At 41.2% G+C, this 23,294-nt stretch overlaps 1 protein-coding gene across 8 annotated transcripts in view; it reads right to left on the reverse strand.

Annotated features, from left to right (window-relative positions):
- Positions 1–16,500, reverse strand: part of LOC135106236 (DNA repair protein RAD50-like) — a 28,922-nt gene extending 12,422 nt beyond the window's left edge. The window contains exons 1-20 of one of the 8 annotated variants that reach the window (XM_064015017.1): positions 16,372–16,500; positions 15,676–15,795; positions 14,803–14,936; positions 14,102–14,206; positions 12,888–13,051; positions 12,438–12,536; positions 11,557–11,669; positions 11,037–11,249; positions 10,475–10,629; positions 9,523–9,694; positions 8,267–8,423; positions 7,656–7,860; positions 6,327–6,493; positions 6,090–6,183; positions 4,700–4,820; positions 4,476–4,564; positions 4,222–4,356; positions 1,158–1,306; positions 656–861; positions 201–370 (exon numbers count right to left, since the gene is read on the reverse strand). In XM_064015017.1, the coding sequence (XP_063871087.1) occupies positions 201–370; positions 656–861; positions 1,158–1,306; positions 4,222–4,356; positions 4,476–4,564; positions 4,700–4,820; positions 6,090–6,183; positions 6,327–6,493; positions 7,656–7,860; positions 8,267–8,423; positions 9,523–9,694; positions 10,475–10,629; positions 11,037–11,249; positions 11,557–11,669; positions 12,438–12,536; positions 12,888–13,051; positions 14,102–14,206; positions 14,803–14,925 (2,637 nt within the window). In that variant the 5' untranslated portion in view covers positions 14,926–14,936; positions 15,676–15,795; positions 16,372–16,500. The other 7 variants (XM_064015018.1, XM_064015019.1, XM_064015021.1 and 4 more) reach the window with 7 other exon arrangements.
- Between the last annotated feature and the right edge of the window lie 6,794 nt (positions 16,501–23,294).

Consider the following 23,294-nt stretch of genomic DNA (forward strand, 5'->3'; position numbering starts at 1 on the left):
TATGAATACTAGACAGAAGATAAGGATGAGAGAAAAGAGAAATAAACATGAACATTAAAGGAAGAGACTTACAAGAACACAAGAAAATAAGGGAAGCTGCAAGAAGATATCAGGTTTGCAGGGACAGAAACAACTGAAGGAGACTCGTGCATAGTGCCAATCCCTCATGGTGAAAGAAGTTAGACAGATGAAAGCAATACCTCAAGTTCCTGTCTGGAAAGCTCAAGTTTGCGGTTCTTGTATCCCTGCAGGCGGTCTTGGTGCTCTCTCAGCTTCTCCTGCAGCTCTTCCAACCTGAGTTGAGTCTTGCGGTGGTGGTCCTCCATCTCTCCATGCTGCGCCATGGCCTCCTCCAAACTCAGGCCTCCATCTGCTCCCACAAAGCAACTCCACTGACCCACTGTTGCACACCTCTCGTCTACTATGTCATACTGTGGCTCTCTACATGAAAACTTTGCCTCAAGAGTCTACATATTAACTGAAATCATCAGTTTTACATGTGGCAAGATGATACTGATAATACAGGTGAATTTCACTTTATAAAATAGTCACACCAGAAAATAACATTAAGTTAGAATCTAAAAATCAAAAACACTTACATATTTCTTTCATCTTACTTAATATATTTTTCAATACTTTTCACAATAGTTCTCACCTGCACCTCCCAGTGTGGCCTGTAAGTCCTCTATCAGCACCCCTAGCTGCTTCACACGCTTCAGGTGGTTCTCTATGGTGGTGACATCCCCATGGATGCTGTGGGCTGTCTCCTCATCACTCTGGGTCATCTCCAACAGCTCAGTCTTGTTCTCAATATCCTGGTTTACAGACTGCAGCTCCTTCATGTCTTCCTCCATCTGTGCCCTGAGAGAGGAACACGACACTGCTCACCGACATTCACTGACACGATTTGGCACAATTTCCATGCAAGCAAGGCAAGTCTATATACTCTTTAATGGCACCAAGAATCAACTGAGTGATGACATGTAGAGAGATGACAGCTGACAGATGTTCAAAATGCTTGCTGATGTTACCACATTTTCGTATTAATAACTAAATTTCAGCTGAGCTGGACACTTTTCCCACACTCTGAAATAAAGGTTTGTTTTATCATACGTACCACTTTCATTAGTGGTGGGTGTAGTCACCAAGTCACTCACCTGATTTTCTCCAGTTCGGAATGCACTTGGATGGCCCGGTCCCTCTGAGGCTGCAGCTGGATCATCTGGTCGTGCAGCTTCTCCTGATCCTCAAGCTTGTCTTTCACAGCTGTCAGCTTCTCAGGGATTCTGCTCACTTTCTCCTCCAGCTGGTCAGGGAAATCATTAAAGTTCAGTTTGTTCACTTTCTCTTCTGTTTTTCTATCACATGATCTGCAGAAATACATATTGTCTAGTGCCTTCTTTAACTCAGGTTCAGTAAGGTTTTTTCATTGTTTTTGTATAATGCAAATTATAGAAATAATATCTGATTCATTCTCTATCTTAAATTATGATAAAATGTTAACATGATTGCTTCCTCAGTGGCATGATAAAAATGTTTATTATTATGATAGTATGCAATCTTCTAAACAAACACCTAAATACACATTACTTGTATGAAAATAAATTTGACTGCATGGTAAGCTTTCTAAGCTACACAATGCTTCCAATTCAAAATTTTTTTCCTGTTTTAACAAGAAATCTGCAGTTTAAATCCTTCAGAAGTTATCTTTGTTGCCAAACTGTCCAAAATTGCAACAATGATCCATCCAAAGAAATTGATTTTGTTTCAGCTTCTGGGAGAATACTATAGAATTTTCAGAACACAACACAGACCTACATTTTTTTTTATTTATTTATTTTTAATGTAGGAAGGACACTGGCCAAGGGCAACAAAAATCCAATAAAAAAAAATATGCCCACTGAAATGCCAGTCCCATAAAAGGGTAAAGCAGTGGTCAAAAATTGATGAATAAGTGTCTTGAAACCTCCCTCTTGAAGGAATTCAAGTCATAGGAAGGTGGAAATACAGAAGCAGGCAGGGAGTTCCAGAGTTTACCAGAGAAAGGGATGAATGATTGAGAATAATGGTTAACTCTTGCATTAGAGAGGTGGACAGAATAGGGGTGAGTGAAAGAAGAAAGTCTTGTGCAGCAAGGCTGCGAAAGGAGGGGAGGCATGCAGTTAGCAAGATCAGAAGAGCAGTTAGCATGAAAATAGCGGTAGAAGACAGCTAGATATGCAACATTGTGGCGGTGAGAGAGAGGCTGAAGACAGTCAGTTAGAGGAGAGGAGTTGATGAGACGAAAAGCTTTTGATTCCACCCTGTCTAGAAGAGCAGTATGAGTGGAACCCCCCCCCAGACATGTGAAGCATACTCCATACATGGACGGATAAGGCCCTTGTACAGAGTTAGCATCTGGGGGGGTGAGAAAAACTGGCAGAGACATCTCAGAATGTCTAACTTCATAGAAGCTGTTTTAGCTAGAGATGAGATGTGAAGTTTCCAGTTCAGATTATAAATAAAGGACAGACCAAGGATGTTCAGTGTAGAAGAGGGGGACAGTTGAGTGTCATTGAAGAGGGGATAGTTGTCTGGAAGGTTGTGTTGAGTTGATAGATGGAGGAATTGAGTTTTTTGAGGCATTGAACAATACCAAGTTTGCTCTGCCCCAATCAGAAATTTTAGAAAGATCAGAAGTCAAGTGTTCTGTGGCTTCCCTGCGTGATATGTTTACCTCCTGAAGGGTTGGACATCTATGAAAAGAGTTTTTGGCTAGTTGGAGAACAGACTTGGCATGGTTCTGGGCAGAAATATAAAGTGCATGAGATTCTGGTGATGGAAGGCTTAAGTACCTTTTGTGGGCCACCTCTCTATCATGTATAACACGACATCAAGCAGTGTTAAACCAAGGTTTAGAAGGTTTAGGATGAGAAAAAGAGTGAGGAATGTATGCCTCCATGCCAGACACTATCACCTCTGTTATGCGCTCAGCAAACAAAGACTGTTCTCTGACACGGAAGCAGTAGTCATTCCAAGGAAAATCAGCAAAATACCTCCTCAGGTCCCCCCAACTAGCAGAAGCAAAACGCCAGAGGCACCTTCGCTTAGGGGGATCCTGAGGAGGGATTGGAGTGATAGGACAAGATAAAGATATGAGATTGTGATCGGAGGAGCCCAACTGAGAAGAAAGGGTGACAGCATAAGCAGAAGGATTATAGGTCAGGAAAAGGTCAAGAATGTTGGGTGTATCTCCAAGACGGTAAGGAATACTAGTAGGGTGTTGCACCAATTGCTCTAGGTCATGGAGGATAGCAAAGTTGTTGGCTAGTTCACCAGGATGGTCAGTGAAGGGAGAGGAAAGCCAAAGCTGGTGGTGAACATTGAAGTCTCCAAGAATGGAGATCTCTGCAAAAGGGAAGAGGGTCAGAATGTGCTCCACTTTGGAAGTTAAGAAGTCAAAAAATTTCTTATAGTCAGAGGAGTTAGGTGAGAGGTATACAGCACAGATAAATTTAGTATGAGAGTGACTCTGTAGTTGTAGCCAGATGGTGGAAAACTCGGAAGATTCAAGAGCGTGGGCACGAGAGCAGGTTAAGTCATTGCGCACATAAACGCAGCATCCAGCTTTGGATAAAAAATGGGGATAGAGAAAGTAGGAGGGAACAGGAAAGGGGCTACTGTCAGTTGCCTCAGACACCTGAGTTTCAGTGAGGAAAAGATGAGGTTTAGAAAAGGAGAGGTGGTGTTCTACAGATTGAAAATTAGATCTTAGACCGCGAATGTTGCAGAAGTTAATGAAGAAAAAGTTGAGGGGGATGTCAAGACATTTATGATCGTCGACAGAAAGGCAGTCCGACCTGGGGACATTTATGGTCTCCTCCCCAGATGGGGACTCCGAGGCTGGTGTAGGAGTTGCCATGATGATTTTAAAATTTATCAGGTATTCTATTCCAGCCTGCTGTGATGCTGAAAGTGGCCATGACAGAATGAGAGACTACATACTCCTGTTCATGCACTTTTTATACATACAAATACTCCAACTTTGTTACACACCTTAGTCTTACACAAGTTTACCTCCAGTAAGGGTGTGTGAAAAAGGCAGATCTCCTTTGCTCCATAAATTTTGATGCTAAGAAACACAAATATAACAAAGCACCAGGTGAGTTTTTTACCTCTTACAGTTCAGAAGCAATGCCCAGCCAATGAGTACACAGAAATGACAGTTACAACAACACTAACCTCTTCGATGAGAGACAAAACTTCATCTTTGGCGACAAAATCTCTGTGACATAAAGGACAACAATCCTTCTGTCTCAACCTGTCCTGAAATTTTTTGAGCACACCAATGGAGCTAGCCAGGTCTGCTTTCTCACGCTGCAATGAAAGATTTAATTTGAGACAGGGGCATGGATGCAACAAATATGTGATGAGACAATCAGTATTGTAATTGTTACTTCATCACATTGCTAACACACTACACTTGAGAGGCTTACTGTCAAGTCTTCCTTTGTCTTTTTAGCTTTGACCAGAGACCTGTCCAAGTCCATTCCTCCACAGATGCTGTTCACCTTGTTTTCCAATTCTGAAAAAGAAGAAAAGGAAAACTCAGTGTTTATAATGACTGCCCTCATTTTCTACAAAGCACAACAGAGGTGTTACCAGCATTTTCTGTGGCTACTCAAGAGTACAGGACACTCATGAATGTACACAGACTCACCAGTGATCTCCTTCTCTTTCCTTTCTGTTTGAACTTTGAGGCTCTTGATGGTTGTGTCCAGCTGAGCCTTCCTCTTGTTCAGGGATGACAGGCTTTCCTGGGTCTCTGCTATGCACTTTCGCTGTGAACAGAGTATTTATTTATTTATTAGGCATGCATGTGTGCTTGAAGGTTTGAAAAGTTTATATAACTATGGTGGCCCTAAGCAGGGTATGTGAATACAATAAGTAAATTTCTACAACAAACATTCCAACAGCACAAATATAAAAAAAAAACAAAAGAACTAATTCTCAGCCTCCCTGAAATATCATGTAAGTTCTTTCATAAATTTTGCTAGATTTAAAAGGCCATGGATGCTACTGATTGTAAATGAATAAATATATGTGTGTGTGTGTGTGTGTGTGTGTGTGTGTGTGTGTGTGTGTGTGTGTGTGTGTGTGTGTGCCTTTTAAAGCTCTCTAATTACTCAGCATTAACACCCTGCTCACTGAGTCTATTCCATTCAACTACCACTCTATTTAAGAACCAATTTTTTCCTGTCTTTTAAAATCTAACTTTATCAAGTTTGAACCCATTATTTCTTGTGTTAACTGTCATTTAATGAGCTGTTATGCTGCCAACTGTCAGGTTTAATAGCCTCTCTCCCCAAGCATCTTCATTTTTCCCTCCTATGTATGTAGGAGGGGAAAATGACAGAGTCCTCAGATGGGAACTCTGAGGCTGGTGTAGGAGTTGCCATGATAATTTTGGATTTTGAGTGAAGGGTGTGTGTGTTATTAGGTGCTTGTAGTTTTGTGTAGAGGAAGAAAGTTATCTTTAGAGGGCAGACTGTGACTGCCCCCTTGTGTTGTGAGACACAAAGGGAAATGTTCAGCGAGGTCACTGAACATTTCCCTTTGTCTCACAACACACACACACACACACACACACACACACACACACACACACACACACACACACAGATATATATATATATATATATATATATATATATATATATATATATATATATATATATATATATATATATATATATATATATATATATATATATATATATATATATAAACTCACTGAGGTGCCAGTACCTAAAGAGCTGAAAGATATGACCAAAATTAGAGAAGTGTCTTGAGATCTCCATATTGAAAAAATTCAAGTTATAGGAATGGGGAAATACAGAAGCAGGTACAGAGTTCCAGTTTACTAGTGAAAGGGATGAAATATTTAATATATGGTAAAGTCAATAAGATTTGAGTCCATCTATTCAATTACTTTTCCAAGGTTTCTCAAATTGTTTCCACCCTTTCAATAATGCACAGTGGGATGCTGCAAGCTGCATGTATCACACACACACAACTTGCATCCCTCAGTAAGCCTTGGAGTGACTCACCAGGCTGTGCATGCAGGTGTCCACTTTGTTCTTGATGTTGTCCTGGGGCATTTCACCAAGAAGGTGCTCAAACTCTTCAGCATGTTTACGTTTCCTGAAGATAAGAGAATATCAGAATCAACTATAACTTTCAGTGTACAATACTTAACACACAAAATCAATCTTACTTTCACTAACTCACTGTAATACACTAATACACTAATGTCTGACTTACAAGGTAAATACAATAGTACTCACAGAAACTCAATCTTATTCTCCAGGTCCTTCCTCTCTTTGGTGTGGATGTCCAGCTGGGAGCGGTCCTCCGCCTGCCGTGTCATCTTGGACACCAAGCGCTTGGCCTCATCAAGGTTCCCCTGCAGCTCACGCCTCTTCCTCTTCTCCTCATCTATTTCCTCCACCATCTTTCAGAAGGGATCAGGGACAAACATTAATTCAATTTTGTTTTGATTTCTTTATATAGTACTTTAATAGGGTGGTCCATGAGACTATCCCTTTCCATCAGGGACTGACAGGGCTAAGTATGTAATTGATGTGTATATGAATGTGTGGTGCTTTGTCTGGGCCATCCTGTGTGGGGCTGCCAGCCTGGTACATATGAAGATTTTTTATGTAGAACAGGCTCAGGTTAAGAAGAGAGAGAGAGAGAGAGAGAGAGAGAGAGAGAGAGAGAGAGAGAGAGAGAGAGAGAGAGAGAGAGAGAGAGAGAGAGAGAGAGAGAGAGAGAGAGAGAGAGAGAGAGAGAGAGAGAGAGAGAGAGAGAGAGAGAGAGAGAGAGAGAGAGAGAGAGAGAGAGAGAGAGAGAGAGAGAGAGAGAGAGAGAGAGAGAGAGAGAGAGAGAAACTGAGTAAGCCAGTTTTCAAAGTGTCAAGTCAAAAAGATTACCCAGAATTAGAGAAGTGTCTTGGAAACATCCTCTGATTGCTACTGTGAGACCAGTGCAATAAGACAGTCTCAACATAGCATGGCTGTAATATCACAAATCTACATAGAAACTCTCATTCACTAGTCAAGACTAAGGACAATATGGCCACAGTCATGGCAGTGTAGTGGTAAATCTGTGATGCCCACAATCAACTTGCTCTCAATCCTCTCTCAAAACAGTAGTAAAAAGCATTTTTAAACTACATTTAATGCATTTAATAACCTAATATCTTCTCTCTCTCATAACATAATACTAAACTTATCAATCTTATAGCATGATACTAAACAACACTAAACATTTAATAAGCTCCTAATCTCATACCTCTCTCAAAATATAATAGTAAAGGGCACTCCTAAACTATATTTAATGCATATGATAACCTCCCAACCTCCCAGCAAATATAGTAAAGTAATAAATGAGATCTCAGTGTAGTAGTACAACAATTAAGACCAAAATAAGCATGGAGCTTTACTTTATAATAGACACTATATACAGTGGACTGCTGGGATAAAGTAAAATGGACAGCATACTGAAGGCTAGTAATGATGATGAAATTGCTCCAGATTGAAAAATATTGGTTGATCCCTTAGTACAATCTTACTCCCCCTTCACTCAGGCCATTCAACAGCAGCATTCCTCACCACTTTAGTGCTGACTTGTGCCTCCTCTGCCTGGATCTTCTCCTCCATCTGGGCCAGCTCCTCCTTGATTGTGTTCAGGTTGGTGTAGGAAAGCTCACTCTCAGTCCGCATTAATTTCTGCTTCTTTTCTCTGATCTTCTGGTTCATCTCACTGAGCTCAGTGCTTTTGCTCTTTATCTTGTACTGTAGAGCAGCTTCCTCAGACCTGCAGAGGAAAATCTTCATGTTATCCTGGCGTGCTGTTTGGAGTCAGGAAAGTAGACTTGGCTTTGCCTTGTTTCAGAGGTAGTAAGAAGAGAAGACCAGGAACCAATTAAAAGAATCTGGAGAACATCAGTTGAGGGAAGAAGATCAAGGGGATGACAGAGTGATATGAAGGGATGCAATTGCAAAGGATGGGAATCACAGAGTTAGATGCAAGGGGCAGAAGCAACTGGAGGAGACTTGTACATAGTATGTTCATCCCTAGCCCAGGAGTAACAAGACAATGAAATGTCCTTAAATCCTCTGAGTGAGCATAAAACAAAACTAATACAAATACAACAGAGCATAATAGGAAATCTGATGATAGCAATGATTAGGTGGAAGGATGCAAACCTCTTCCTACTTACCTTAACTCGTCAATCTTAGTTTGTAACTCTGCTTCGTTCTCCTCAAACTCTTTCTTCTTGGTCTGGATGTCAGCACGCTGCTGCTCCACGTGCTTCATGAGCAGGGACAGCACCGCCTCTGCCTCCTGGTCACAGAACTCACTCACATTCCTGAACTCTGAAGACATGACACTAAAATTAGTCTTCTGTCCATCACTTATTTCACATCTTTCAATAAAACTACTACAATACAGTATTTCTCCTCTGAGAGTGGCAAGAGTGACTGCACTGCATGTGGACTCTGGATAGCACCTCACACTGAGTTACTATAGACCAAGCATTTGAACAAACAAGAAGGGAATATTTATATAGGGTGAGGAGGAGGCTCTTCTGCCATGACCACCTCTTTGGGGATGAGACATCAGATGGATAAGAGTGACAAGAAGTAATAATGTCTTCAAGCTTGATAAAATTAGAGTTAAAACAGAGATAGGAAGAAACTGGTTTTCAAATAGAGTGGGAGATGAATGGAATAGACTCAGTCATCAGGATGTTAATGCTGAGTCATTATGGAGCTTTAAAAGAAGATTAGACAAGTTTATGGATGAGGATGATAGTGGAAATAAGTAGGTAAGTTTCATAAGGGGAATGTCACATGTGGGCCTGACAGCTTTTTATAGCTTTCCTTATTTTCTGGTTCTTATGCAGTTTGCACTCTGCAATAAGACTGTGAAGTCTTGCTGCAATTGAGTTCATGAGACCTTGGGCATAAGCACACTCCTTTATTAGCAAGTCCAATGGAGAATGTATAAGCTTTGGCTGGTGAGACTTTACCTTACAAGATGGCAATAAAACATGAACTGCTACTTGAGTGCACTTCACCCAGTGCAATGTACATCTGAGGAGAGATGTAGCAGTAGGTATCATGGAAGCTGAATTGTATGCAGTGGTGCCAGACAAGCTGAGTATGCAATGCTGAGGTTTCACCATTGGAAGTGTTGGCTAAATCTCCAGACATGAAGTTCCCTTACACAGTAAAGTGACAAACTGGGTTGTATTTGAGAGCAGACTCACCCAAGATCCAGTGTCGTCGCAAACTACTCTAGTTGGTACATATCCCTGTACAATCTGCACATATTATATATAAAGAACAAAGCTCCAAAGACTGTTTCTCTCCCTCCATCCATGCAAGCTTTAGGAGTCAGCTTACATCATGGATCAAAGCATTCCAGAATCTCTACACATGTACACCTCTTAAGAGCATGTGATTTCTTTACCTGATAAGGAAAACTCCCGCACCAGGTCTGCCATGGTTGTGTTCCTCCACACCAGCTCCCTCTTGTGTGTCGCGTAAGCTGCCTCCAGCTCCCCCTGCCTCCTCTGGGCACATGCTGACTCCTGCTGCCTCTCCTGCATCTCCTTGTCTATCTCCCATCCTTCAGACATCAGCTGAAACACATGAAGGAAGATAGTACTGATTATTTTTAACTTAACCAACAAAACCAATAAAAGACATTCATATTACTACAATCTAAAATTAAATCTATTAAAGAATATAAATTAACTCATCATTAATTCATAAATTTGTCCATCTTCTTTTAAAGCTCCCTACAGACTTGGCATTAACAACCTGATTTTTTGAGACTATTCCATTCATCTACTCCTCTATCTGAGAACTAATTCTTTCCTCTCTCTTTTAAATCTAACTTAATCAAGGTTGAAGCTATTGTTTCTTTTCCTATCCTGATTACTAACTCTGAGGATTTTGGTCATGTCATCATGAATATGGAAGGACTGACATGTTAAACACTGGCATAAGGATGGTGGAGTGGTGACAGCTAAGGGCAGAGGCATCAAAAGAGCTGTAAAGAATGGAAGAAAATTATACATTAAAAAGGATGCATGCCATTAGATGTTATAGATATGGGAGAAAGTTTACTATGCAGTGATATGTAGTGATAGATGGAATGCTGCAATACCTAAGGGAGATGGAAGCTGGATAAATGAAGAGCCTGACAATGTATGCAAATAAATATTGTGGACATGCGAGGAAACTTACTGAGAGCAGTGGGAGAGAGAATGCTACAATACTTATGGGAGATGGAGGTTGGATAAATAAAAACCCTGACACAAGATGGGTCTATGGACAAGGGGAAGTGGCAACTCCTCAACCACAGGCATCCCCTTGATGGTGCCACAATACAAAGGTGACCAATGAATCCAACTCACCCTCTGCTGTTGACCCTCAGCTTTCTCCAAGTTCTCCTTGAAGTCAGATATCATGTTAAAAAGCTCTTGGTCTGAACAACTGAACTGTTCAGTCAGTGATGCTCTCAATTCCTCTTGGATCTCTCTCAGTGACTTCAGCTGGTGATTTTTTCCAGCTGGAAACAAACATAAAGATTATCAACAGTATCAGATGAGCTGACAAATTTGATTTTGTCATTTTCATCAGATCATTATCATTAAGCTATACATGCAAATTTAAACAGAAACAATCCTTAAAATACTTATTTCCTAATGCATCTTTTTAACTTATTCTAGATGCTAAATATCAAAGGAATGAAGAAAGAGAAGCATGAAGAGTTTCATAATCAAGACAGCATACCTGATTCTTTTCTGGTTTATCCCCATCTCTTCATAATGAGTGTTCCCCAACCTGCACCTACTCCAATTCTGACACCATTGCAGATGCAGGGAACTTGCTTCAGATTGTTAAAAGCCACATGAATGCAGAAAGAAAAGCATGAAGAGTTTTATGATGCTGCATCAAGAAATCAAGACAGCTCACCCAATTCTTCCTTGATGGCAACTAAGTCGTCCTCCACCCTGGCAATCTCCTTCAGTCTCTTGAGCACTGGCACCATCTCCACCGCTATCTGCTCCTTCTCGTCTATGAGGCTCCTCTCCTGCTTCTCTGAGTCCTCCAGGTCTGTCTGCTTCCGCCTCGCCTCTTCCTTCAGTTGCCGCAGAAGGTCCAGATGGATTTTCATGTTTTTAATGTCTGGAGAAGGAATGATATAAATAATGGTGAGGTCTTGTGTTATTTTGATACACTATGTGATGGAGATAAACCACTCCTAGGAGCACAGGCATAGCACAACTGGCCCTGCACATATGCAACAATACCTCATAGCATAAACTGGTTTACCCTGCATCTTCATAATGAGACTATTCCCTACCTCACACCTACTCTGATTCTGAGGCCACAGCAGATGTAAGGTACTGTGTCTAAGAGGCTTTACTATTCAAAGAAATGTAAAGCTTCTGATCATAACTCATATACCACCATTAGATAAACATCAACTTACTTAACATCATGTCCTTGCGATGCTTTTTTATGGCCTCCAGTGTCTTGATGTACAGTGTGGCACTGAAGATGGCATCAAACTTCTCCTTCACCTTCTTTCCTTCATCCAGGGGCCTGTCCAGGAAAAGTGCATGTCAGAAGCAAGGCCAGAAAATACATTCCTACTTCACTGCCTAGCTTGCATCTGACACCTCTTTCTTTCAGTGAATTCTCAGCAAGTGTGTAAATAATAAACTGAACTACTTATCTCAGTGTTTTGTTTTGTCTGTTATCCCTTTCCAACAGGGACTGACACGGCTAAGAATGAATGATGTGTCTATGAGTGTGTGGTGCCTTATCTGGTCAACCCAATGTAAGATTGACAGCCAGGTATATAGATAGATGGATTAACCTGCTTTACCACTAACTTGCATCTCACATCTCATTCTTCCAGTGAACTTCCAACAAGGGAGTAAACAATGTATGAAACTCTTTATTTTATGTTTAATGCTTGCTGGTCAGAGAATTCTTATATAGTGAAAAGACAAACAATTTACAGGCAATGTGCGACTGACAAGCTAATAGATAGTGCAGCATTCCCTAGAGATCAGAAACTGTCACTATATACATGTGCTGAACAGGAATGCTCAGTTTGATAGGAGCTGTCTTTACATACAAGCACTGAACAGAACCATTCAATACATTAAATAGGAGCTGTCTTTACACACATGCACTGAGCAGAAACACTCAGTTTGATAGGAGCTGTCTTAACAATACATGCACTGAGTAGAAACTCTCCAGTTTGATAGAAGCTGTCGTTACATAAACAGGTACAGAGCAGAAATACTCACAGTTTGGTAGAAGCCATCTTTGTATGTACAAACAATGAGCTGAAACACTCACCAGTTTGATTCTTCTTGATGGCAAAAGATCACATTGTTCAGGATTGCCTTGGAAACTCCCAAGTATGTAGCCATGCTTGCCAAAACATCATTACACTTTCTGAAAGAGAGCAGTCAATTTATACTGATGTTTTATAGCAAGTGGTTATACTGTTGATTGATAGGGAGCTTCCATCACTGAAATAAGCATGTTCTTTCTCTTGGATTTATGCAGAGAGAGAGAGAGAGAGAGAGAGAGAGAGAGAGAGAGAGAGAGAGAGAGAGAGAGAGAGAGAGAGAGAGAGAGAGAGAGAGAGAGAGAGAGAGAGAGAGAGAGAGAGAGAGAGAGAGAGAGAGAGAGAGAGAGAGAGAGAGAGAGAGAGAGAGAGAGAAAGCTGAAGGGAGTCAGTTATTTGTGATGTGAAGAAAAGAAAACAGTAAGGTGATGATGGACTCCCAGACGTCTCCTCACCCGTCGATGGTGGTGACGTGGCCACTGTCGTCCCTCATGGCGATGGTGGTGGTGATGGTCTTCACCTCCACCTTCTTGGGCTTCTGTGTGGCCTCCATGGACCGCATTGCTGTCATCAGCTTCCCTCGCACATTACTGAACTGGAGCTTCACCTGACCTTTGACCTGTCAAAGCAAGAACCACTCCACTATGTGAGAGAACATGTGTTAAGGCAAGAATTAGACTGCTTTATAAAGGGAGGCATTCAATGCAGCAAACACTAAAACCTCACAGAGACTCTTCATTTCCTAAATATTCCACTTGTCTGTACCAAGGATCTTAAACAGAGAATATACTTGTACTAATCTTTCCTAAAATCACAACTGGAAATTTCACATCTCATTTCATGCTACAACAACTTCATGGATCTGTGTCATCATTTCTTTTCTCCTGGAAGGTGCTAACACTATACAGGTGGCTTGTGTATCCATGTATAGAGTACAGCTCATATGAGAGAATCAACAAGGCAGACGAAAGCTATTTACATCATCAGCTCCTTTCTTTAACTTTCCTCAATCTCTCTTTCACTCAATGCCTTAACACTACATTTCTTACTATCCTCTATTGTTACTTCCATGATTCTGTACTTGCTAATTGCATCCCTCTCTGCATCTCCTGTGATCTTTCTGCACAATACTTTCCACTTACTCTCATCTCTCTGTCCACCTTCATCCCTTTAGCTGAGAAACTGCTCTTCTGATCTTCTTGACTTCATGCCTCCAATTCTCCTGTGACCTTGCTGCACAAGGCTTTCTATTCTCTTTCACCCCTATTCTGTCCACCTCTCTATTGAGAGAGTTAACCAGTCTTCTCAATCATTTACCGCTTTTTATGGTAAACTCTGGAACTCCTTGCTTGCTTTGGTATTTCTCTCTTCCTATGACTTGAACTCTTTCATGAGGGAGGTTTCAAGACACAATTTTGGAAGATAATTTTTCAACTTTTTGTGAATTGGCACCTCAGTGGGCCTTTTGTTTTTTTTTCTGTTCCTTTGTTATCCTTGGCAAGTGCCCCTCTTACACAAAGAATAAATAATATGAAAATACATATGTAAATAAACAAAAGAGAGGAATATCACAACACCTTTGCAACTAAACTGAATCATCCATTTTGACCACTCCTTGTGCCTCAGTTTTTAGTGGGAGGCAGCTAAGTCGGCTTGTGTCTATACGCACCTTCATCTCCCGAGCCATCTTTGGGTCATGGACGAAGGAGGAGCCGCTGCCACTCCCAGGTGGCGTGTCCCCCGTGGTGACATACTTAAGGGACTCAATGATGGTCTGCAAACAACAGCTCAGTAAGTCCATCTCATTTGTCACAACAGTGTATGAGTGCACTGCAACTGCTCATACTTTTGCATATAACTGGTGCAAAGAAAAAATAATGTGATAAGAAGGCAGTAGGCAATGATGGGGATCTTAAAAAGAACTATAATGTAATGAGTTTTAATTAATGATTGTTTTGTTTTTTCTTGTTTTCTGTTTTTTCTTTTCTTCCTTCTATAGTCATTGGTAGCTACAGACAATCTGGTTTTGTTTTCTTTCTTCTGCATAGCATAATTTTTTTTCCTTTTGTAATATTCATAATTACAAAGAATCTTCTTTTCTTCTATTTTTTCTGCAGTCAGTAGCAATAACCAATTTTTTTCCCTTTAATTCTGCAGTCATTACTAGTTACAATCAAACTTTTCTCCCTTCTACATTATTAATAATTATAAACAATTTTCTTTTTTTTTTATTCCCTCCTACAGTCATCAGTACTTATAAGCAACCTGGTTTTGTATTCTTCCTCCTACAATAATCAGTAGTCACAAACAACCTGTCTTTGTTTTCTCCTCCCATAGTCACTTGTGGCAACAAAGTGTCAGTCAACTCACCGTCTTGCCACATCCATTCTGGCCCAGGATGAGGGTAAGCGGCCGGTTGAACTCAATCACCTTGCTCTCGTCTGGCCCAAAACTCCTCACACCAAGGATTGCCAGCTTCTTGATGTGAGACATGTTTGCATGGCCTGAAAATACACACAGAGCAACACAATCAGTGTCTTTCCTATTGTACCTCAGTCAATCAACATGATACACTGCCAACACAATGTCCATTCCTTCTTTTAATGTTACCAAACCAATTCATTCCCTTTACTTGTATTTTCTTTGACAATATTGTTACTTTGGTTGTACCTCATATTAAATAATTTCTCACTGTCCATTCCTGTCACCTGCAAGTATCCACCTTAACATTCTCACCTGTGCAATGTCAATCTTCTATTCCTGACTTCTGTCAGTGCCATGTGTCAGTGCCATAATGTCATTTCCAGTCTCACCACCGAATTGAAAATTTTTCCTTTTACTTTGGCAAATAAATTCTGTTTGGATGAAAGCATCTCTCACCAAGTACTGAGCTTGCTTCATACAATATTTTCACTGCAGTCAAACAGAAGACATAATAACAGTTGGTCATAACACTTGTCTATCTCTCTCAAACTTGCAAACTTTTTTCCTTGATGAGTTTCAATGTATGTGTGTTGCAGTTTGTTAATAACATATGTCAGATTACTCATTTCTCAGACTAATTTTTTCATACTAAGTGTAAAGCCTGAGGAGGTCTGTCTGGGCTGCCAGGGATCCCATGGGGTTATAAATTCCACACGATTTAGTTGTCCTATGGAGTTATGAGGCTCATCCCACAAGGTTGCAGGTTCCACATGATTTAAATGTCCTATAGGATTATGAGGGCCGTCCCACATGACTTACTTTTCCAGCAGGGTTATGAGGGTTGTCCCACAGGGTCAGGTTCCACAGTATTTAGTTGCTCTGCAGGGTTATGAGGGTTGCCCCACAGGGTTGTACATCCCATGGGGGTTAATTATCCTGCTGGATTATAAGGAAAGTCACACAAGCTTATAGGTTGCACAGGAGTTAATTATCCTAAAGGGTTATGAGGGAAGACGCAGAGTTGAAAGTCACACTGGGGATAATTAGGTAAACTTGCTTAAAAGTCACCTAGTGACAAAACTTAGGTGAGCACTGGTAGGTGAGGTGATGCTTGGAAAACCCTTTGATATGCCTTAGATTGCTCAAATACCAACAGTGCCTCACTGAACTAACAAAACGCCAGGAACTAATCTAGGAGAGTAATGCAATACCGTGGCAAGTTGCAGAAACACGAACCAAAGCAAGACTGGGTGAAAACACAGGTGTTCCTTACAATATCACGTGCACCAAGCAAGGTCACCTCCTCATTGATGTTCACACTGACTCACAGCGCGCAACACCAGCCAGAGGAAAAAAAAAAAAAAAAGATCTCGAGAGCAAAGGTGAAGTTTTCCAAGGCCGAATGCTGTTTACAGTATGCAGGCCGCCAAGCCTCTCCCGTTACTAGCACGCTTTGCCTTGCTTTCCTGCTTTCTCCATCTGGCAATATTAATCAAATCACACCACTATACACACCTGCAGCTACGTGTGATGGTGACAGACGCGGCAGCAATCAGGATTAAGGAAACAACGTCGGCTAGATTGATTTTACTCCCGCCACTACTTTATCCAACGAGCCGCTCCAAGATCCCCTAAGGCCAGACTTCAACCCAGGGACGGTCGCTTCTTCTTCTTCTTCTTCTTCTTCTTCTTTATCATTCAGTTATTATTTATTTTTTATTGTTATCATTCAGTTTATTTATCTATTAATTTCTTCTTCTTCTTCTTCTTCTTCTCTTACTCTTTTTCCTCTTCTCCTTTTCTTCTTCTTTATCATACACTTATTATTTCTTCTTTTTATTGTTATCAATCAGTTTATTTGTTGTTGTCGTTGTTGTTGTTGTTGTTGTTGTTGTTGTTGTTGTTGTTGTTGTTGTTGTTGTTGTTGTTGTCATTGTTGTTCTTTTTTTCTTCTTCTTTATCATTCAGTTATTATTTCTTCCTTTTTATTGTTATCATTCAGTTTATTTCTTCTTCTTCTTCTTCTTCTTCTTCTTCCTCTTCTTCTTCTTCTTCTTCTTCTTCTTCTTCTTCTTCTTCTTCTTCTTCTTCTGTATTGTCATTTAGTTAATGGTTTATCTCTTAGGTAGTAGGTTAGTTATTAAAGTTGGCTATTAGTTATTATATAGTTATTCAATTCGTTATTATAGTATTATTATTATTATTATTATTATTATTATTGTTATTATTATTATTATTAGTAGTAGTAGTAGCAGTAGTAGTAGTAGTAGTAGTATTAGGAGGAGGAGGAGAGTTGGTGCGTATTATTATTATTATTATTATTATTAATTTATTCTTTATCATAATTCATTTTTTATTATGGAAATTCATTAATAAATATAGGAGGAATATTCGAAAGATGAACAATTTTAATGACTTGCACGCTTTACAACCCTTCAACCTCAACCCTTAACCCTTAACCCGCCTCGCGAAGCATGAAGTCCCTCTCTCCCCGACACTGGGCTACTCCTTGGCAGTCTGACACACCCACGGGAGCTTCATCAGAAAATAAGGGAAGCTGCAAGAAGCCGTCAGACCTACACGTGGCAGTCCCTGTATGAAACTACGTATCCTTACCTATTTCCATCTATAATATTCTGATCATTGAATTTATCTAATCTTCTTTTAAAGCTCCTTGTTGATTCCAGTGGTACTAGCAATTACTGAGTCTATTCAACCTATTGGCACACAGCTGCTGGTGCTCGTATTGTTGCTGTAATGCCTCAGAAACACTCCTGACCCTCCTAACGCTCTGCCCTCACCAATCACTATTAATTTTTCCAAAGCCATATAGATGGTAAACGAAAAAAAAAATGTTTCTTTTGTCAATAATGTAGATATAATGGGAAGCTTTAACTTCATAGAGCCTTTTGGATGTAGTGGAGGTGTGGTGCAGAAACGTTTCACAATCTTGACTTCTAAAATTTCCTTCGGTTTTTCCTTCTTCGACCCGGCAAGGTATTTATTTTTTATCTGTTACCTGTAAGTCATATGCCAGATGGAGTGGAGGGTGATCAGGGAACGTTCTGCTTTGCTGTCCTTTTCTTCTGTTATTATTTTTTTTTCAGTGTGAGCAGAGATGAAATATATCAAACAATCTAACAATATCAAAGGTATCAAGCCAACTAAGAATCTAACAATGAAAGGTATTAAACAATCTAACGATCAAAGGAATCAAACCATCCAACAATGAAATATTTTTATTAACAATCAAAGTATCAAACGATATAACAGTGTCAAGTGTCAAACAATACAACAGATAAAAGCATCAAACAATCTAACAAGCAGTCAAGATACCCTAACGACACGTTTCCTTGTCAGTTTGAGCAGAACACGATCAGTTGAGTCACGCCGCTAGCAAGGTTGAGGCATACATGATAACTCATTCGCTATGGCAAGGATTACCCATAATGCGAGTGACATGTTCATCTTGGTGGAGGCTAGCGGCGTTAGGCACTGCCTGCCAGAAGGAGAGGTGTGTGGGCTGGAGAGGCTGGGGGGACCACTGCCGGCGGGAACAGCCGGTGCCGCGCGCCCACTAGTCAGCGTCCACGGCTTGGTGGGAGTGCAGGTTCCCGCGGTGCTGTCTCGTCAACCTTATTCAAAACTTCGGTAGCAGCAGCTAGTCCTTGCCTAGGTAAGTACTGCTCTTTGTTATTTTGAATGGTGAAAGGTGTGCTTTTTCTCAGTCAACTGGTGTGAGTTTGTACGTGAATGCACTTCTACTGACACCAAACACATGCACTTGTTGCGCGGGGAGTGAAACTTGTGCAAACTTGACTACTCTGGTGAAGGTGTGAGTGTTGTCCTGTACCGTGAAGGCTTGGTGAGGCTGACGCGTGGCTCAGAATAATTCGGTTGGGTTGTAGCAAAGGTCTATGCATTAAAATAATTTGTATTAACGAGAAACGAGGGGAGTCGGGCGTCGTTCAGTGGCGGTAGTGATGATGGTAGCAGTGGTGGTAGTTGTGATGATGGCATTAGTGATGCGTGTCTGGAAGTGCTGCTAGAAGTTGATCCACGAAACCGAGTTGATCTCAAGATATTCCTGGAGTCTTTCTCTTCAGCTTTTCTCCACATTGTAATAAGAACAAAAGAAAACAAGGGAAGTTGCAAGAGTCTATCATGACTATACGTGACAGTTCCTGTACTTGATCACTTAGCTCCAGGACTTTGCTTATGTTTCCATTGTTACAGTCCCCTACACTTGAGTATAACTCAGATAATTGAATGTGAAAAAGAAAAAAAAATGAATGAATCTAGCTTTTTCGTATCTCAATATTATCTAAATGTTTTTTTTTTTTTTTCTCCACGATCCAGTTTAATTTTTATGTACTTCCTTCACGACTCAGTATGACTATTCTATTGTACCTTTATACCTCTGATATGGAAACTGATTCACACACACACACACACACACACACACACACACACACACCTTTCATTGTTAGATTCTTAGTTGGCTTGATACCTTTGATATTGTTAGGCTGTCTGATGTCTTTGATCTTTATTGATCACAAAAAAAAAAAAAAAATAGCAGAAGAAAAGGATAGCAAAGTAGAAGTAGAAGTAGGTGGTTAGCACGCTCGGTTCATACTGAAAAAAAAAAAAAATAATAGCAGAAGAAAAGGACAGCAAAGTAGTAGTGGTTAGCACGCTCGGCTCACAATGAGAAAAAATAATAGCAGAAGAAAAGGACAGCAAAGTAGTAGTGGTTAGCACGCTCGGCTCACACTGAAAAAAAATAATAGCAGAAGAAAAGGGCAGCATAGTAGAAGTAGTGGTTAGCACGCTCGGCCCACAACCAAGAAAGCTAAGGTTCAAATCCCGGGCGCGGCGAGGCAAATGGGCGAGCCTCTTAATGTGTAGCCCCTGTTCACCTAGCAGCAAGTAGGTACCGGATGTAACCCGAGGGGTTATGATCTCGCTGTCCCGTTGTGTGGTGTGTCAATGGTCTCAGTCCTAACCGAAGATCGGTCACAATGAGCTCTGAGCTCTTTCCGTAGGGGAACGGCTGGCTGGGTGAACAACAGACGACCGTAGGTGAATCACATACACATCCACACACACACACACACACCACACACACACACTACTTAGTTCGATTTATTGTTCTTACATCTGTTTATGATGTAGCGACCCACTGAATAAGCGCTTGCGATCCACTGTTGGGTCCAGACTCGTACTTTGAAGAACCCTGCTGGCCTACACCAATGAAAGACTTACAGTATACCATCTGTTACTTGGCGTTTGCTATCCATATGGTGGCAGGTCTTTAGAGAGAGAGAGAGAGAGAGAGAGAGAGAGAGAGAGAGAGAGAGAGAGAGAGAGAGAGAGAGAGAGAGAGAGAGACGCTGAAGACGGGGAAGAGATGTACGTGCTGTTGGAGAATACTGTACTACCATTACTCTATAAAGAGACTCTATATAGAGAGATCCACAGGGAGGCCTCTTCCAATCTGACATTCACTAGACGCTACGAGTAGGGAAAGGTTAAGGTGACGAATGAGGAGGAAGTCGGGCAGGTGCATCTATAGAAGTTTAATTGGACGCGAGAGGGAGCTGAGAGGCTGAAGGAGGCTGAAGGAGGCAGGCTAATATATATAATTATGCTGGTGAATTATGAAGGAGGAAAATGTGGAGGGATGAAATTGCGGTAGAATTGCGAGGAATGGCAATCACAGAGGAAGATACAAGGGGCAGAAACAACTGGAGGAGACTCGTACATGGCTCCAACCCATCACTCTAGGGAAATGGCGAAAGAAGAAAATGTCAAGAAACGAAAGAAAGAGGGAAGCAGGGAGGGAAGGAATGGGATGGTAACGAGAATTGACGGGGTGCAGGAAAATGAAGGGAACAAAGGAAAGGAAGATACATGGGAGGCAGTGGAGTAGTGGAGAAGGTGTGGCTGGGAAGATATATGCTCACTGGCCTGCCAAAGTAGAGTGGGTGGAACGAAAAACTTAAGGGAAGAGAAGAGAGGAGATTAAAGCCAAGAGTGCAACTTAGGGCCACTTTTTTGTCTTCATTCCAATTTTTATTCGAGTCTGTATGAAACGGAAAAGTGAAAAAGAGAGAAAAGGGAGAAGAGAGGAGAAGGGAGAAGATATTAAAATGAAGAACATAACTTTGGGATCACTCTTCTCTTCATCCATATTTTTATTCTGTTCTGTATCGAACGAAAAGTAAAAAAAAAAAAAAAAAGAAGAAGAAGAGAGAAGGAGAGGAGATTAGAAGTGAGAATGCAGGTTGCAGGACTGACGAAGCAAATTTAGATAAACTTTTCTCCTTATATTCATTTTCATTCGTGTTTGTATGGAACGATAGTTAAAAAAAGAAGAGAAAAGAAGAGAAGCGAAGAAAATAGAAGAGAAGAGGAAAGGGGGTTTAGAAACAAGAACGCATGCTGCGGGATTGGCAAAACAACTGTAAACTTTTCTCCTTTCTCTTATTTTTATTCACGTCTTTTATTATCCTTTCTTTTCCAGACTCCTCTCTCCCTAACTCCCTCCCTAACTCCTTTATGGCCTGCACCTCTGTTCCTCTCCTTCATTCGCTTTTCCTCTGATCATCTTCATAACGCACATTCCTCCTGCCCCCTTTGTATGGACCCTTCCCTTCCTCTGCAAAACTTCCATTCCACGCATTCTTCTTCCTTCAATGCCTTACTTTTGCCTCTTCTCCTCCTCCTCTCTTCTTATTGACTTCCTTAATTTCATCTCTTTTTCTTTGTCTTTCAGTTTTCTTTGTCGTTTTCTTTATATGGACCTTTTTCCCCTATTTCATCTGTCTTCTTGTTCTTGTTCATCTTTTCCTTCTTCGTCTTTCTTTCGTTACATTGTCCTTCCTAATTTTCTTTCCTTATTTTTTTTTTTTTAGTTTTCACATCCCACTTTTCCTTTTCTCTCGTATATTTCTCTCAGCTCTCCTCTGTATAGAATCTCCATTTTCTATTTCTCTTTAGACTTCCATTCATAATGCATCGTTTTTACTTTATTTTCCTCTCTCATTTCCCCCCCTTTTTTACACGTCACTTTCCTTTTCCTCATTTATTGATCTAAATTCTCCTTATTGATTTTTTTTCCTTTTCTTCCTGACTTGACTCTTGGCTTTTTTTCCGCTTTCTCACTTCCCTCCCTCTTTTTTTTTTTATTCTTTCCGTCAGTTTATTTTTCTTCTCGTTCAGTTCTGTAAATTTTCCTCTCTATAGATAATTTCTTCCTTTTCTTTCTAACCTATTTTTTTGCATTTCTCTTTTCGTTCGTCTTTTTTTTTCCTCTCGCCCATTTTTCTAAACTCTCCCTTTCCATTTATTTATGCCGTGGGTTTTGGCTTCTCGCTTTCCACTGTCTCTCAGTTTCCTCTCTCCCCCTTTTTTTTTTTTTCACCCCGTTTCGTCCATTAGTCTAAACTCACAACACACACACACACACACACACACACACACACACACACACACACACACACACACACACACACACACACACACACACACACACACACACACACACACACACACACACCACAAAGGCACACCACATTCGAGTCTGGAATGGCGGGTATTTCAATAATGCGAGCTGGGATGGACGCTTGTGACTGATGGAGCTGCAGAGAGAGAGAGAGAGAGAGAGAGAGAGAGAGAGAGAGAGAGAGAGAGAGAGAGAGAGAGAGAGAGAGAGAGAGAGAGAACGAGTGTAGCAGCTTCCGAGGTTGTCAGTAGATGAGCGGATTGCTAAGAGAGCGTAGCGATAGGAGGTGGGTTTGGGGAAGGACCAGATACTCGTAGATGAGTGGAGTGGAGAGGATAGGACGGGGGAGACAGTGTTTGTACGGAGGAGCAGGTGGATGAGTGGTCTTCTAGGTGACCAGTGATAAGGCGACAAGATGGAGGAGGTTGGGGGTTGTATGAGGGAGCAGGTGGATGAATAGACTGTCAGTGATAGGTCGGAGGCAGCGGTGGTGGGTTGTGGGGGAGGGAGAGATAAGTAAATAGACTGCTACGAGGAGGGTGATACTAGGGCAATGTACTGTTAAGTAAGGACTGCGTTAGGGCGAGGCAAGGCGGGGGTGGTGGAGGCGGCGGCGGATTGTGTATGGACGGCAGATCGTGATGGGATAGTAGGGGCTGGGGAGGGTCGTAGGGATGAATGTTGCAGGGAACGGAACGGGACTGGACTGGAATGGGAATATCTAGAGCTTGCATTGAGATTCTTTCGTGCGGAGGGGAAGAATTTCACACACCGCATACACACACACACACACACACACACACACACACACACACACACACACACACACACACACACACACACACACACACACACACACGAAGTTAAGTGGCAGCATCTCTCAGTGGTCGGAGCGTGATTGCACAGTGAAGGAACCTTTGCTGTCCTTGGG

The sequence above is a fragment of the Scylla paramamosain genome, chromosome 13 (genome assembly GCF_035594125.1).
Source record: "Scylla paramamosain isolate STU-SP2022 chromosome 13, ASM3559412v1, whole genome shotgun sequence".
Lineage (NCBI taxonomy): Eukaryota > Metazoa > Arthropoda > Malacostraca > Decapoda > Portunidae > Scylla > Scylla paramamosain.